A 17,268-nucleotide genomic window follows, 5' to 3' on the forward strand; every position below is an offset into this window, starting at 1 on the left:
TTTACAACATGAAACTATATGCCTTATATATACATACACACACCTCTACCTTATACAACAACCCTCTCCCACTGAAGCATTCTGCCCTGGAGCCTACAAAAGAATAAAACTTCACGTTGAACATAGGTATCATTACACTGTATTATTCAAACTCCCTGGTTTTACATACATCTGCCCAATATTTTTCCTGATTTTCTCAGAAAATGATAAATGCTGTTTCATCTCAAACAATGAAACTTGCAAAAGCAAGAAAAGTATCAGTAGTTTTTAAACAACCTGTCAACCAATTAAAAAAAGTTTTAATTAATAATAAATATTATTTTCTTTAATCATTTTCCCAACTGCAACTCATTACTGATTTATAGTAAGTTTTTATAGTTCTTTTAACTTTAAAAATATTTTTAAAACAAAAAAGAAACCACTGAAACCTAGAGTCTTCTAATTGAATGTGCGTTGTAGACTTCTGCATTATAAAACATTTATCCAGCTCTTTTTCAAGAGCTATTAATTGCTAGACGCTAACAAAAAAGAAACTGTTATTTAAGTAACCAAAGCCTTTTTTTTTTCCCCTCTTCTTTCATGCAAAATACTTGTTCTTCTCTGAACAAACTGCACTGAATTTTGCAAAGCTAGAAAATGGCAACTTTCATACTTGATACACACTCTGAAAATAAAGCATGCCCTTCTGCTCAAGATACAAACGAGGATGCCTCCCCTAAGCAGTGCAAAAAGTTTCTGTTTCCCTAATGGATTTACACACTCACCTTACCCATACTTGGAAAAAAATACTTATTAAAGATAAGGAAGCAATGGCTTTTATCTCTGTGAATATATAACCAGCCGTATTTTCTTCCCAGCCTCACAGTCTAAATATTTTCACCCTATATTAGATCTGTCACCTATGTTCATGACCAGCCTTTCTGAAACCAATATCAAGCTGATGCTTAACATTTGACATAAAAAAAAAAATAAATCAAAAAATGGAAAATTGGATTTGGATCAAGGTTTATGTGCATTGATTTGCTGAAATCAAAACAGATATTCGAGCAAAATGCCCCTGCTCAACCATGACACATATTTCATATGAAGACAAGTATGTTAGATATCCGCAAGCAGATATTTTCTACAACATCTAAAATAAAAATTGGCTTAAGTGATGATTCAGATTCTGGACATTGAAAGGGCAATAACTGTCCCTTTCACTTTTACATGAGAGTAATTTTTTTCTTCAAAGTTTTCAACAGCAGCTACAAGACATTGAGTAATACAATTAATTTATCAAATGAAATCACAGACTTTTCACTTGAAGTGAGAGATGACTGATAATGTGAGTACCTAAGTTAAAGGACTTTATAAAAAGTGGAAATGAAAATGTCTTGTAGTACACAGCAAAACCTGAAGAATCTGTACATGACTCATACCAATTTTAAGTAGGTCACTAAAAAGGCTCATTTCCATTATCTAAAGTTTCTTTTATCAAAAGCAGCCAGGGTTCCGTATCTTCTTTCAAAATGAAAGCATTAATAAATTTATTAGAAGCATATCATGTCACAACACAGAAGTATTACTTTTCTGAAGTGATGAAGATTAGCCAAATTACATCTCAATGCACAACCCAGGACACAGCAGTTTATAATTCTATATTCACATTTATTTTTTTTACAGAATGTTTCACTTGTATTTAAAATTCACTGCCACAGCATTAGTCATCTCTTGGAAACGTGAATACAGTTTACATTTATGAAAAGCAGAAAGTTCAGAGTTATAAAAACCAAAAACAGTGAGGAGAATATCACAGCAAATTTCTGGTGAAACACTTCCATAAGTGTAGATATTGAATTTGGTATAAATTATACCTTTATCTTCAAATAGACTCTACAAAACTTATCAGAAAAAAAAACAATTCCAAAAAACTCACAGTGGTTAGGAGGAATTAATAAACATCTCTAGGTAAATTACTTGAAATCTGACACATGAGGTTCAAATTTCACAACCTTAGCCAAAATTCATTAGCTTCCCCGGGTACACTGCATAATGCTTCCTTAAATCCTGCTTCTCCAGTATCAAAAACATTTTAAGGACTTCTCCAAGTAATTCTACAATCAGGGTGAAATTAATTCTGGTTCATAAAACTGTAAAATCAGGAATGGGAAGGTAAGCCCAATTCATCAGGATTTATAGCATTTGCAGTTATGAGCTATAAAGACAATCCCATTAGGTTTTCATTACATTGTTTATCTTTGGTCTACCAGTGGACTGCATCACTTTGTGCAGGATGATATTAAAAATCAGTATTTAAATAAATCATTATCTGAATTGACATTTCCTTAGAAAATAACTGAGCTTTTCGAAAAGCCAACATTAAATGGTTACCACACATGATAAAGCCTTACTAAACCAGGCGGTATAAGAAAATTGTAATAAAAAATGAAATATGTTCCTCGGTTCAGAAAGAAATAGCAAAGTTATCACCAGCCTACCTAGGAACAAAAGCTGATTTGTGCATATCCACTGACCATAGAAGAATGTAAAATTATTCCTTGAACACAGAAAAGAACCCTCCTTTTCTTCACATCAGATGCCAGCACACAAATCCACCCCACAAAAAAACAGGAGCTGCAATTACATGAAGAATTTCTGCATGCTTCCCAGCTGGTCTAAGAATAGCACAAGCAGAGTCCCTGGGGAACTTAGCTACTAAAACCCATGCACAGACAGCAGTTTTTCAAAACTTTAATTTGATGCAACTTGAATAGATTTTCACGGAGGTAAGAGGCCTACTGTTGACAGAAAAGCTTGCTACTTGTCAAATACTGTATCCCCACTTCAAGGCTAAGTAACACCAGAGCTTTTCAAAGACTAAGAGGCCAGAACATTTTCCCTAATTTCATTTTCAACAGTTTCAACAGATCAACTGCTTTGTATGAGAGGTTTCCGGAAGTAGTCCACTAAAGCATTAATCTATCCATATCTTCATCTTTTAAATTAAATCAACTGGTTAACATTTGGTAAAGTTATAAAAATCGGAAGCCGTCTAACCAACAAGAGGTACTTGGTAACCTTAATATGTAGCATTGCTAGTTTCACCTACAAAAAAGCTGGGAATCACTTCAGAATATCTTACTTAAACTATGGAAGCCAGGTTTGGAACCAACAATTACTCTTAACAAAAAGTTTCTGCCTTGAAAGTGTCCCAAGCCAAGTAAAGTCATGTGTTCCGTCCTGTCCCCCCCACCCCCTGCCAAATGATGATTTAAAACAAATTATTACATAAAATGACATAGACTCAATCAGAGAGAAGCAACTACATACATGAGTATTCACAGTACTCCGAAATTTAAAAAGACTTCAAGAATAACAGCTTTCAACTGTTCACACCAAGATACACAATTGTCACAATATCTTTTTTTTTTCCAAATAATGACACATACAACATTTTAACTACCGGGAGAGCAATCACTACTAATTTTGCTCTCTTACAAAACCAGTTTGTTTAAAACTACTGTTTTACAATAGAAAGGATGTGTTTGGGAAGCAAAATTAAATTTTATAATTGCGAAGTTCACAACAGCCAAACTTCAGTCTAATCATCTGTACTGACTTGAATGTTTGTTATGTCAATAAAATCTTACCTAGGCTTGCCGTGAGGCATTCCAGATCTGCTAAAAACCCAGGTATTTGTTGAAGCTGATCCTGTAGTTCCACCAGACTGTTCCTTTTCTTCTCCCAATGTGCAGAAAGCATCACAACTTCACTATCCACCAGCTGAAACAAACAGGTTCTTTACTGTATTTGCAAATTTATGTACCTATTTATGAGCATCTTGACTGATTTTTTAGACTTAATGCATCTGCAAGCATGAGGTCAGCATAGCAAGCCCATAGCACTGCCACTTGCGCATTTCAAGTAAATATACGTGTTTGAGAAAGCCCCTGTAGTATGAAATATTTATATTGAAATGCATGAAATGATGAAAACAAGATAAAAAGTAATTTCTTGATACAGTAATCAATGCAGGAAATATGTTATTTACAGTTAAAAAATCCATAAAATACATCTGAAATTTTGACAGCAGCGTTGCACTAGTATACACAATAACAACATTGCAGTGCTGCAGTGTTAGGCTTATTTAGATCAATAACAGTTTAATGTTGCTTGTCATACCAACTTAATCTTAACAACAAAACTGAAAACTGTGCACATTCAAAATACTCTAGAAAATGAAATAAAAGGAATGACATTTTAAAAGAAGTTGCCTTTATAACAATCCTGCTCTTCTGCTCTTATGATAAGCTTAACTGCATTAGTTTCAAGTCTTTAAGAACACACTTCTACATTAGTCAATTTTTGTTGTTTGAGTCTTCCTAACTTTTATTATACAATAGTATAATGAGAAGAAGATACACTGCTTAAAAGTTTCATTTATATAGGTCAGATTCTATGAAAAACAAAGAGACCAAAAGATCTTAGGTAACAAATGTTTCCCTTATGTATGATACTTGAGATGATTTGATTAAAGTTGTATTGCTCTTAGTTCCATTACCCATTCTTCCTCTTGCACACAACTGCAGCCCGTGGCTGTATCTGCATTCTGAATTCCTCGGTTTTTGTAGAATTTAGTTGCAGAAATGGAAAAAGTCTGAGCAACTGGCAAAGGAAGTTCTCAAAGATTTACAATTCTGCCCGCTTCAGACAGATTCTTTTAGAACAACAACTTCTCCCATTTCCAAATTCCTCCAGCTACCTACTTCTGTCAAAAAAACATCCTGTTTTACCAGACAAGGTTTGAAAATTTATTTCAAAGCCCACTGAGCAATGAAACACTTCAAAAGACCAACATCCTTATTTAAATAAAGCCAAGTCTATTTTTGATAATGAGTTATGGGATTTATATCAGTTAAACAGTAAAGCACACACACACAAAAAAAAAATACCATGAGACGGGGGCAAACACCAGAAACACATTTCAGCCCAGAGATAACTCCATGCAGCTAAAATTACAATAATCTAAAAGAAGTATTTTTAGGACAATTTTGTAGATGGAACTGGTAGCTAGCATCTATATTTAATATGGTAAGACTGCAAAGCTTGAAATTTCCACTTTCTTTTCTCTATTCAATATTTAAAAATAAGACAGCACTAGTAGTTTATTTGCTACTGGCCAGTACCAGAAATAGGATACTGGACAAGTGGACCCTTAGGTCTGATATAGTACAGTCAGTGTTGTGTGCTTTCACAATTCTTATTTTATTGAACCTTGTATTTTCTACTTTTGTAAAGAAGAAACAAAAAACCACAAGCAATACATATTTTGGATTCTCCCAAAAGCAATCATCTGAATTTCATGGAAAATTTCCAATTTTTTTCGGAAGATTTTTATTCTAATTTTCCCAAGCAGTCATACTATGTGAGATTAAGGTTACACTGGTTTTATATACATATGAAACCTCACATTGCTTTCAGAACCACAATTTTTAAAGCAAACTATTTCAAGTATTACAAAATTGTAAGCAAGTCATTTAAGAGATCTTCTAAAAAATCATCACGAGCGGTAGAACACACAAAGTTAGCAGAGAGAACTTCATCTCTAACAACTGAAGGTTTTCACTGGAACGCATGGAAAAGGTGGGCCGTACACAAGAGAAAGAAGAACATAAAATTATATCCTTCTGACCCTAAATACACTTCTTCAAAATACATTAAGCAGTGAGTTTTTTAACCATTGGAGAAAGAGAAATAGAAGACTCCTAAGGAAACCAGAAGAGTCAGGGAGGATGCAGCCAGCCAAAGTGAAGGTTTCATCCAGGACAGGGAACCCCACAGCTCAGTCCTACTCTGCATCATGGCCACCCAACTTACACTCTCTGCCCCATAAACAGGGCTCAAAATGGAAAGTCTGGTGCAGACCTCCAAAACAGCAGAGCAATGCATTGGTAGCGCTTACTGCAAGTTTTCTTTCACTTCATTCCAGAAATAAACTACACAACTTGTCACTTTACTTCCAGGATAGGAAAACTGAACAAAACTAGGAGAAAGCACAGACACTTCCTCAATCTTTTCAGCCAAACAAGCCAAACCTTGTCGTTTCCTGTCGGGCAACAGCCCTACCCTGATACTAACCCACCAACATGCCCCAACCCTAAATATATTCTATACTTTCTCAGCCCCCTCCAGTGCTTTTAAAGTAACATGCAACATCGTTTTGGCAATTGTTTACACTGAATCATATTATTTAATGTTTGCATTACATTATTGTTTACATTATTGTTTATTGTTTACATTGCTATTTTTTGGCAATGTTAAGATGTCTTAAGCAATCCCAACATAATAGTTCCAGCTAACTTAGAATCTTTCAAATAAGGGCAGAAGAGTGCAAAAACTGTCCACTGAACTGCTCTATGTGTCTTCTTTTTCCGATCACTTTCTTGTCACTGTCACAAAGTCATACTTCTCAATATCCTTCTATACCTAACACATCCCACAGAAAAACAGTAAGCCAATATAATCAATATTTTTTGCTTAAGTGCAAGTAGTGATCGCAACTACATGAAAAAGAAGAGAAGACGAGAAATTCCGGGTGTCAATGTAGCAATTGAAAAGTACTTTAAAAGCACTAGGAAATTCTCTCACACAATGTTTTTTATAGTAATTGAAGTATCAGACAGTAAACAGGAGAAAAAGCTTCAGATAATTCTTGTTAGATGATACCTTGATAGAAACATGATCACAGAATTTCTATTTTTACAATATCTATATTTAATACTTCAGGAATATTAACTGTAGGCTGAATGCCGTCAAATCTGGAAGAGATGTGAGAAACAAGAGGAACTGGACATTCTGATACATTCCACCAGCTGCCTGTCAAACACCATTTTTAAACCACAGTAAAGTACAATGCAACTTGGCTTTTTTCCCCCCAAGTAGCTATAGGGAGCATTACTTTTTCATTATATTGGTTGTACCGGATCCAAGTGGGACGGAGTTAACTTTCCTCATAGCTGCCCATATGGTGCTGTGTCTTGGATTTCTGACCAAAAAAACGTTGATAACACACCAATGTTTTGGATATTGCTGAATAATGTATTTGTACAGTGTCAAGGCTTTCTCTCTTCCCCATTCATCCCCGCTTCTCCTGCAGCGAGTAGGCTAGGGGTGGGCAAAAAGTTGGGTGGGGACACAGACAGAACAGTTGACCATTGTCCAAACAGATATTTGACACCATATAACATCATGGTCAACAATAAAAAATAAGGGTTTGGTCTTCCAAGGTAACCATTGCTCTCAGACTGGCTGAGCATTGGTCTGCTTGTGGGAGGTTGCGAGTGACTGCTTTTGCACCACTTGTTTTTCCTCTGTCCTTCAACTGTTAAACTGTCTTTATCTTGAACCGTGAGTTTTCTCATTTTTGTTCTTCCTATTCGCTCCTATGTCCCACTGGTGGGGGAGTGAACAAGGCCGTGTGGGTGCTTATCTAGTCACCACAGTCAACCCAGTACACTGGTACTAAAAATTTCAGTTTAAAATCATTCAGACATTTCAAAATATTTAAAGTGTTATTTTTTTCTTACCTCTCCAGCTTTTGCACAATCTTTGGCTCCTTTATGAAGTGCAGCCCAAGCATCTTCATATCTGAAGAGAAGAAAAATAAATTAATATTTTTAATGTGTTCCCCTTACAAAGGAAGAGGATTTCACGGATGCCACTCTGCCTATATTTACAGGGACTACCAGAAATAACAGTTTAAAAAGCTGTGTGGTTGTCTTGGTAGAACAGTAAATACCAGAAAGAAATACACATTAAGAAATAATTTCTGTTAAAGAAAAAGTGATTCATGTTTTTTAAACTGCTAGCTTCCATTAAGAGCTAAATGGACCCAGCAATATTTATAAGACTACACATAAAAGCCTTAAGCAGAAAATGAAAAAAAATAACAAGATTGTAATCATAACTCCACTCCCCCCCAAAAAAAGAGAACAATTTTTTTTAAAAAGATAAAAATACAAAGGAAATTTATAATGCAAATAGCACCTGCTACTCAGAAAAAAATGTGATTAAATACACATGGAATAAATACACTTTCTTTTCATGGCAATGAAAGGCATACTGCCTCTATTATAACAGAATGAAACCGTATCAAATATGTAAGAGTTATAAAACATCAGATTAAAACCACACGCCAGGCCTCAGTACTGGTCTCCTTCATCCCTGTGCATTAGACCCTGAACTAAAGTCATCTTTCAAATGTTGCTTTTCCTCCATAACTTCTGTTTCATTAACATGACAGCACTTAGGGATTGGGCAAGCTTTTAACATATTTATAATTTGGTACCCCCCCTTACTCTACTTACTGTAGAACGTACAAAAGTCCTATTACTAACACCTTAATTTTCCTCTCATTTTTTTAATCTAATACAATTTTTCTGAAATTATAGGAAGCAGACACTAACAAAGAAACGGAAGGTCATACCTGCTCAGTAATTCCAGTCCAGCAGAAAACTCTGGCAAACACTGAACAGTTCTATAAAACAAATGGTAAATATAGAAGTGTTGTTAATGATTAGAAGGCTGTTATAAAATATGCATGCACACACATCTGCATTTGACAGATATGCTGAGCACAGAAATATTCCCTACTGTTCACTTTCACAAACATTTTGTCAATTCTGGTTCAAAAAGCATTACACACTGTATCTTACAAGAATATTCCAAGCTAGGATTTTTTTTCCCTTATTTTATGGTAGCCCATTCTTAGCTCTTTTTGACTATGTCCATTAAAAACAACTGCAACAAAAGATGAGCGTTCTTTTAACTGAAAACACTGGACAGAAACATTCTGAAAATAACATTACTACACAAGTTCTATATGTCTCTCAATAAAGATACAGCACTTAATGTATTCTACATTAAAAATAAATACTAAGCTAAAGAACCTTTGCAAGTTCAATGCTCTAATGATCTCCTATTAAATGCATACATTTTCATTAATAACTGCTTGAAATATAAAGGCAACTTATCATAAGTTAAAGAAAATGAAGAATGCAGCACTTCTAAGGATGTATTATGTGAAGATCTTGACGTCATCCAAGATTCATCTCCTGGAAGATTACCAGAAAGACTGCTTTGCACCATCATCCAAACAATTTGAATGGAAAAACCCAATCAAATACCACAAATGAAAACTTTTTTTTTTTTTTACTTTCTTAAACCAAGGAAAAGTGATAGAATCAGTGAGGTGGGAAGGGACCTTAGGCTGTCTCTAGTGCAACCTCCTGTTCAAAGCAGGATCAGCTATGGGATCAGACTAGCATGCTCAGGGCTGTGTCCAACTGCAACTTGAAAACCTCAGAAAACAGAAACTTCACAGGCTCTGTGAGCAACCTGTTCCCCTGCTTGATTGTCCTCATGAGGAAAAAGCTTTTCCTTATAGCCTTTTCGTGGCTGAACATCTCGTTTCAACTTACGCCTGTCACCTTTCGTGTTCCCACCATGTACCAGTGTCAAGAGTCTGGCTCCGCTTCCTTGACAACTTCCTCATTAGTAATGATAGACTGCTGCTAGGTCTCCCCAAAGCCATCTATTCTCCAGGCTGAACAAGCTCCAGTCTCAGCCTTTCCTCGTATACAGAGTTCCTACCCCAACCAGCTTGGTGGCCCTCCACTAAACTTGCTCCAGGCTGTCAATGTCTTTCTTACATCAGAAAGACAAAACAGTAGCTAGACGTGGTCTAGGGAGTGCTGAGTGCAGGGGATAATCACCTCCCTCAATCTCCCTCCCTGGGGTCTTGTTCATACAGCCCGTCATACAGGAAAGCTGTCGGCTTTCATTGCTGCCAGGTATGTTGCTGTCTCACATTCATCTTGCTGTCTCCCAAAATCCCCAGGATCTTTTCAGCAAAGTTGCTTCCTGGATAGTCAATCAGCCCCAGTCTGTATTGTTGCAGGGGATACTTTCTTCCCAGGGAAAGACTTTGGATACGTACCTCTTGAATTTCATGAGCTACCTCTTGGCCCATATGATCCTACGGGCTTTTATGGGTTGAGTTCTCCAAATTGATCTTCATCCACTAGTGATCAGTCTCTTCCTTTCACTAAGCACAAAGGACTACGACACCTTATTTGTGAGGACTGAAGCAACAAAGGCATTGAGTACCTCAACAACATCTACATTTGCTCTCACTCAGTCATCCATCCCATTTATCAGTAATGCCACATTCTTTTTGTTCAGCCTTCTACCAGTGCAGGGCTAGAAGGTCATCTTCTTGTAAGCGTCAATTCTAGGTGAGATCTGGCTTTCCTAAGGCTATTCCTGGACTGCATCCTGCTGTGCTGTCCTTTCAGCAGATGTCAAGGAAGTCAAAGGCCCCCACATTGAATGGAGTTTTAACAATACAGAGAATTCCTCAAGTTGTTTAGAGGAGACATCATTCACTCTCTGATCAGATGGTCAGTAACAAGCTCTCATCCCAACATCACCCTTACTGGCCTCTCCTCTGATCCTGACCCACAAGCTCTCAGACATCCTTACAATCAAGCTAAGCTGTATTTGTCCCAGAACTTTATCAGCAAAGCAAAAGTCACCCTGGCATTCCCCTGTTTGTGGTGGATCCAATTGGTTTGCCCAGTGCTTTTCTGAAAAATCGATGGATGTTTACAATACATCAGATGAACCAAAATACTATGGACCAGAAACATACAAAGGAGGCAGCTGCCTAAAATGGTTTTATTCAAAGCTTCACCCATTCTTAGTCCAGTTTCTGTGGCTCATCAATACAACCAGTTTTCTGTTAAAAAACCTTTACATCCAAAACATTAAGCTTCAGAACTTAATACAGTTTATTTCAGATGCCTTACTTTTTGTTCAGGGCTTGTTTTAAAACTAATTTCTGTCTACACACTGTGTTTTAGTAAGCACATGCTTTACACTAACGCACATCTGAGCTTATTTGAAGAAGTAACATTCACAGACATCATCTACAGACGTTAAGTAGTCTTTCCCTATAGTTTACACAGGTTGAAAGAATAAACAATATACTAGAATGCAGAGGATAAAGAACCACCACAACTCTTAAATCTTCTTGCAACGGAGATGAAAACAGATAATTGAAGTACTCCATTATACATATATTTTCCACAATATAAAGGCTCCTATTTCTGTTCTTGCACTGAAAAAACTGAATTACAATTTTAGCACATAAGATTCACAGAGATTGTAAATAATTACACTTTAGTGTACTGCACCCTGAATCTTTTATAAAGTACTACAATAACATTGAATATTCACATAATTTAAATAGTCATTTATAAACTGATTGACAGTCATCAGAAGTTACTTAGGCCTATCAATCAAGGTTCTATTAAGCACAGTATTTCCTCAGTATTAGGGTTAAGCTCTTCTGTTATCTAAAGAATATTCTGTAAAGTTATATGCAAGTGTTTTCGTAACAGACTCTTATATATAAGCCACTTTAGAGTGTTCTTGTTAAAGAAAAATTTACATCAATGCTATACATTAAGATCTTCCAAAGTACCTCTGCCTGCTTTTTTTTGCTTCTCTTGATTTGTCTCCCAAAGTCTTCAACCTATAAATCAAAACAAAAAAAATCAGACATTTGCAACACCAAAAACAGAGAACAGCTTGAACAGACGTGTTAATTCCAGTCTATTATAGTTAATTTTGTTTCAGCTTATTTCAAAAATAAATCAAATTTCACTTAGTTTTGTGGAGACTGTCATGGAATTGTTTCCACCTACATTGCTTCTAAATTATGAGAATTTTTTCTACAAGTGCATCAAGCAATTGGGTATGAAAAGTTTAATGGAAGCTATATATCCAAGTCTTCTAGCTCTTGATACTGTTTCCTCAGCAGACAGGTATTAAAGACCTGCATAGAAATAATCAATCCAATCCTGAAGAACACCCTCTAGAAAAAGGCATGCGTGCCAAGGAAAAGCATAACACACACGCTTGTCACTTGCCGTAAGTCTGCCAAGACAAAACTAGGACAAGGACAACTTTTCTTCCGCCAACTATCAGAATCTCCAGCAGCATTACCACAGTGTGCTGCCCCTGAGCATATCTGAGGCTTGTTTCACCTATGTCCAAATTCAAACTGACTGGTATCTTCCTCCTAAAAAAAAGAAAAAAACCAAACACACACAAAACCCCAGCCATCAGTAAACAAAACACACACCCCAACTCTTTTCCACTCCTTACTCTTTTTCAGTCAACCCATATATGCTAGTCGGGTTGTCATGGTAGAGTTAGTACCAAAACCTCCTGCTGTTTTCTGACTACCAAGATGATGGACGTCCTCAACCTCCGCGCCCTTCGGAGTCTTGGCTCTCCAGGACAGCAAGGGTTAGGAAGAAGTAAAGGACACAGACACAAGCAAGATGGAAACAAGCTATGAGATATCCTCCAGACGTGATAGAGAGATATATAATCCTGATTGACCCCATGACTGAGAAACAACCTAATACATAGATATTCAAGCTACTTTTAGGGTGAGACCAGTCTTCGCCACCAATTTCCAGGAACTCAAAGACGACACCTCAAAGCTCTACAGCAAAACAGGTGGCTAGCAATTTGAGAAAAGACATGCTAAGGCAGGTCCCACTCCCTGTTAGAGAGCTGTTCTTAACAGACAAGCCAAGCAGCAACAACCACAGCACCCTGACGAAGAGCACCACTGTTGCAGAAAGCAACACATTCCCCAGCATGCACCCCAGCCTGCAACAGCAGTATTGCTCTCCACACAAGGATAGAAGGAAACCTTGTGTCACAACTACCAGTTCTCTTACTAGAATATCTGCCAGGCAATCAGAATTAAAGGTTAAAGAATTTATCACTAGACTACACAACACTAGCTCCCTTTCAGTAGTGTTCTCGGTAAAAAGTAGCGGTACTGTGAGCCACACCACTCAAGCTGGTAGAAACACACAAATTACTGTCGTCACAGACCAACACAGCTCATTGTTCTTTTGGGATTTTTTCCTCATCCTGCAAAAGATTGCTTGCAGGTAGAGGGGTCAAATCTAGATACCTCACTCACAGGATACACAGAAGTAGACAGGAAACAGCTGAGCAGGGGAAACAGGAGCTCATTTCTTTGTACACAGAAACAGCTAATAACCCTAAACTGCTCTTTCTGTAGATCACACAATGCCAGATTTAATCTTTTTCAGCCGCACATAAGCATTCCCTAATTCCTATGGAAGGGATATTCTTTCATTAGAAGCCCTGGAAAAGCTTCTCCCTCTCAATGTTTCAAGAAATTCAACTGTTCCACTTTGCAAGCATTCATGTGTAGTTAACAAGTTGGCCACAACTGGCCCAGCATTCTTCACACAAGAAATACTTTCTCTAGGTTTTGACCATTTTGAGCTAAAGTCCTAACAGTATAAAATTACTTCTATTACCACTTCGGTGGGGTACGGAACAGGGTAATCCAAAACACTATGGCATTGCAGTTGCATTGTCTGGGAAAGGAAAAAGGGCAAAACAGGGCAAGTCATATTCTGGCCTGAATCCATGGAGACACTACCGGAAAAAAGCTGATGTTCTCCACGGCCTCTGCTACCACGGCTCCAAGACAGGAGTTCCCAATGGCAACAAAGAATACATCCCAGATTAAAAAAAAAAAAATTAAAGAAAAAAAATTAAAGAAGGGACACTCCAAGAAGGGCACATTAATGGAGCTGCTAAAACACAAAGATGGAAACGATGAAATCAGAGACTGTTCCCAAAACAGAACAAAACATTGCAATACAAAGAAGGCGGCAAATTAGAGACTACGTTGACTCCACTGTAGCAATACATGGAGATCCAAAATTAAATGACCATCAGATCCAGCATGTTATGACCTTTCTGTTGTCCTCTTTCATCATGTGAAAAACATTTTTTTCAGAAGAACCTTACACTGTACTGAGGCATCAAACTGCGAGAAGTTCTAAAAATAACAGCAAAACAGAAAGACACACAGCAATAAAGCAATGCCTTAGTCTGTATTCTTAAGACATTTTAATATTCAATTATTGATGTTGAGACAGATAACCTATAAGCAATTTATCTGGTTCACTGATAGCTTATTCTATCAATTTCTACGGACCTTCATATGCTGGTGCAAATGAGCCATTATAAAGTATTTCAGTTTCTGGAGTACATACACACCCATCACTATATATAAATATTAACCATAGAGATATTATAAGGCAGCCTCAACACTGCCAAAGACCACACAGTTTTTAATAGTAATTGATTACAACACGATATTCTCCTGTGGCTCATTATGAGCCAACAGTTTTGCAGCTGAGAGGTGACCTTGTTCTCTGGCCATCCACTGACTTTTCCAGCAACACTCATTTGGGCCACCTGCTTGTACTAAGAACAGCATCGATACAGGGCCTATCAAAAAAGCCTTGTGAGGCAACGTAGGAAGAATATCTTTCTACTTTTTAATGTAAGCAAGGGGATGCTCCTTTCAATTCTCCCACACTTCTTTTTCCCAAATGACAGTAACTCATACTCCAAGTAAAGAAAAGCTTTTCATACATCGAACAGACTACAACGATGCTCTTTACGCAAGTCCATTAATCTATAAAACCTCGAAGGTCGTTTATGTCATAAAAAATTCAAGAGCGTTAATTGACCCCATTCACATCTCCCTCACTCTCTCACAACAGCAGTCTCTCTCTCCCCTGACCGCAGCTGCCTCCCGAACACCACGGCACCTCCTCCCCTCGGCTCCCGACGGCAGCTGCCGGGGCTCGCTAGCCGCCCGCCATCAGCCGCCCAAGCCAGGCGGGAAGCGCTGGGCTCAGGGGGGTGGTTTAGACCCAGGGGCCGCGTTCCCAGCACGTCCCCGCACACAGCGGGACACTGGGAGAGGGAAGGGCCCCGGCCGGGGGGTGCCGCCTCCACAGTCCCCTCCTCTTCCTCCCCCCTCCCCCCGGCCCCCAGTCACCTGCTTTCCCCTCCCCACCCGGCCATAGGGCGCGGGTTCCCTTCCCGTTCCCTCCGCCCCCTCCAGCCCCGCCGGGCCGGGGAGGTGCTACCCACCCGGCGGTGAGGTCCTGCTGGACACTCAACAACCGCTCCCGCAGCGTCTCCAACATCGTCCCGGCCTTCTGAGCTGCGGAGGCCAGCGCCGGGCCGGAGGGGCGGGACGTGAGGCCGGGCCTCGGCTGCCACCTCCCTCCTCAGCCCGCGGGCGGTACCAGGCGACGGTTAATCACCGCCCTCGCGCCCAGCGGAAGGCCCGCCTTCTCTTTTCCGTTGAGGGCCTCTCGCGTGTAACGGTTCGAGCACCCTCACAGAGTTAGGGGGCGGTGCTGAGGAGAGCCGGGTTCGTTGCCTTGCCTTCCCCGGCGTGCGAGTAGCACCGGGTAGAGCCGCGTTTGAAGCCCGGGCCGCTTCGAGGATAGATTCTTGAGGCGCGTTTGGATGCCTGAAGTTGCAGCAAGAGGCTTTTTAAGAACCACAGTGAGCTCCTTGGCAGGTTGGGCCCCTTGCCTTCATGGTTTTGACATCAGCAGCGGTAGCGTAGGAGGGAACTCAGGGAATGGGGCCTCGCAGCAAAATCTTAAAAGCATGGAAAGCAAAAGCACTGCGTCTCCCTGGGATCACTGGGTTCTTTGAGTAAGGGGTACATGATAGTGTTTCAATGTCCTTGCAGAGCAGGTAGTCCAACTGCTAAGTTTGTCTATGCGCCCCACCACTGTTTTCTTTAGAGACTACCAAGCTTGTATAGATATTAGTCATTAAAAAGAATGACAGAAGGGTTGCTAGTTATTAATAAATAATAATTAATTAATAAAGATAATAAATAATGCAGTGAAAAGTTTTAATTAAGCTTCTCAGTACTATCTGTTCAAATAATAACTGTTATGAGACATTGAACTAATCTTGACACATTTTAAGTGGAATCAGACCTTTTCGGAAAAAGTGGCCAGTCTTTCTGGAGGACTATATTTACAGTAACAGGAAGGCAGTCTCCTATTCTGTGTGTTTTCAGTTAATATTTGAGGAACATGGAATCAGGATTTGGATGAATCTGGGAAATCTTAAATTTCCATTTAGTTGAGGCTTCAATTTTTAAATAAAACAGCTGAGATTTCACAGTTAAAACATTTTATTTGTTAACCAATTCAATTTTGGTTAAAGGTTAAAAAAAAAATAAGTGGAAAGCAGTGAAATAACTTTTTAGAAGGACAGTGTGTGCAGAGGGGGACTGTTAGGTGTGTCATTCAATACTCCAGAAGTATACTTGAGTAGTTCAAGGTACATTCAGTCAACTGGAAAATTGACAACATAGTCCCATTCATTCTCTACTTGTATGCTTTTAGAAGATTGTGGGACCTGTAGATTGTTTCTGATGTGGCTTATTGAAAACCGGGATTGGTTAATACGTGTTAAGAGCCTGCTAAAAGAAAAATGATTGGCTTGATCATTCCAAGCATCGAAATCATGTAGCTTACCTTGTCTTGAGGTCAGAAGGACTGTTTTCATGGCAGACTGCATATGAAGTTCTGTAAAAGAGCATATGACATTTAGACAGTATTTTTGTCTTGCTTGGCCTAACAACAATAGCTGAAAGTAGAGACTTTCCTGGATAGTTAGCTCTCCAGGCTAAGAGGGAAAGGACTTGAATCAACAAGTTTTTTCTGATGTATTCACAGACATGCATTACAAATGCTGACAAAAGCTGTGCAATCTGGCCTTAGGTAATACATATGTTATGTGAATCAAAGTTTTCAGAAAATAAGGCAGGGATTTTAACCTTTAATTTTCACCTTTCCTTTGACAAGGCATATGAATTTCTTCTGTGTTACATATTTGCAATTTTCTTGTGAATGTTTTTGTCAGCAGTGGCTCTAATAATTCACAGTGAGTAAACACTTTTAGATTCCATTGCTTCTTTTGCACTTAAAAAGAAACTATTCAAATACTTCTGTCTTGTACAATTTCATTGCCATCTCTGTAGAATTTGGGAGAAGAAATGTTTTGAGGTTGTTAACAGCAACAGTAATCCTACGGAGTGGAAGAGACTTCTAAAAGCACATGCTATGCTCAAGGGCTGTGGTGAATTATAAATACTCTATGTTAAGTTTTGTTTAACTGGTTCTTAGCAACTTCAAAGGAAGGAGATTCTGCAAGCTTAAGTTATCAGCTCACATGTTTAGCGTGATCTTTTTTGTTTCTACAGTGAGTAAGCCTGGTTCTTTTTTTTTTGTCACTTGTAGTGACTTGTAGTCACTTTCCAAAATTCTT

At 38.5% G+C, this 17,268-nt stretch overlaps 2 protein-coding genes across 2 annotated transcripts in view; one reads left to right on the top strand and one right to left on the bottom strand.

Annotated features, from left to right (window-relative positions):
• DTNBP1 (dystrobrevin binding protein 1) overlaps window positions 1–15,212 on the bottom strand; it is a 71,729-nt gene extending 56,517 nt beyond the window's left edge. Inside the window, exons 1-5 of the mRNA XM_063325876.1 lie at window positions 15,058–15,212; window positions 11,528–11,578; window positions 8,468–8,518; window positions 7,569–7,629; window positions 3,633–3,765 (exon numbers count right to left, since the gene is read on the bottom strand). Coding sequence (XP_063181946.1) covers window positions 3,633–3,765; window positions 7,569–7,629; window positions 8,468–8,518; window positions 11,528–11,578; window positions 15,058–15,113 — 352 coding nt within the window. The 5' untranslated portion in view covers window positions 15,114–15,212. The remainder of the gene's footprint in view (window positions 1–3,632; window positions 3,766–7,568; window positions 7,630–8,467; window positions 8,519–11,527; window positions 11,579–15,057) is intronic.
• The window catches only part of JARID2 (jumonji and AT-rich interaction domain containing 2), a 658,143-nt gene that overhangs the window by 283,485 nt on the left and 357,390 nt on the right, over window positions 1–17,268 (top strand). The window lies entirely within an intron of this gene.

The sequence above is a fragment of the Chroicocephalus ridibundus genome, chromosome 2 (assembly GCF_963924245.1).
Source record: "Chroicocephalus ridibundus chromosome 2, bChrRid1.1, whole genome shotgun sequence".
Taxonomy (NCBI): Eukaryota; Metazoa; Chordata; class Aves; order Charadriiformes; family Laridae; genus Chroicocephalus; species Chroicocephalus ridibundus.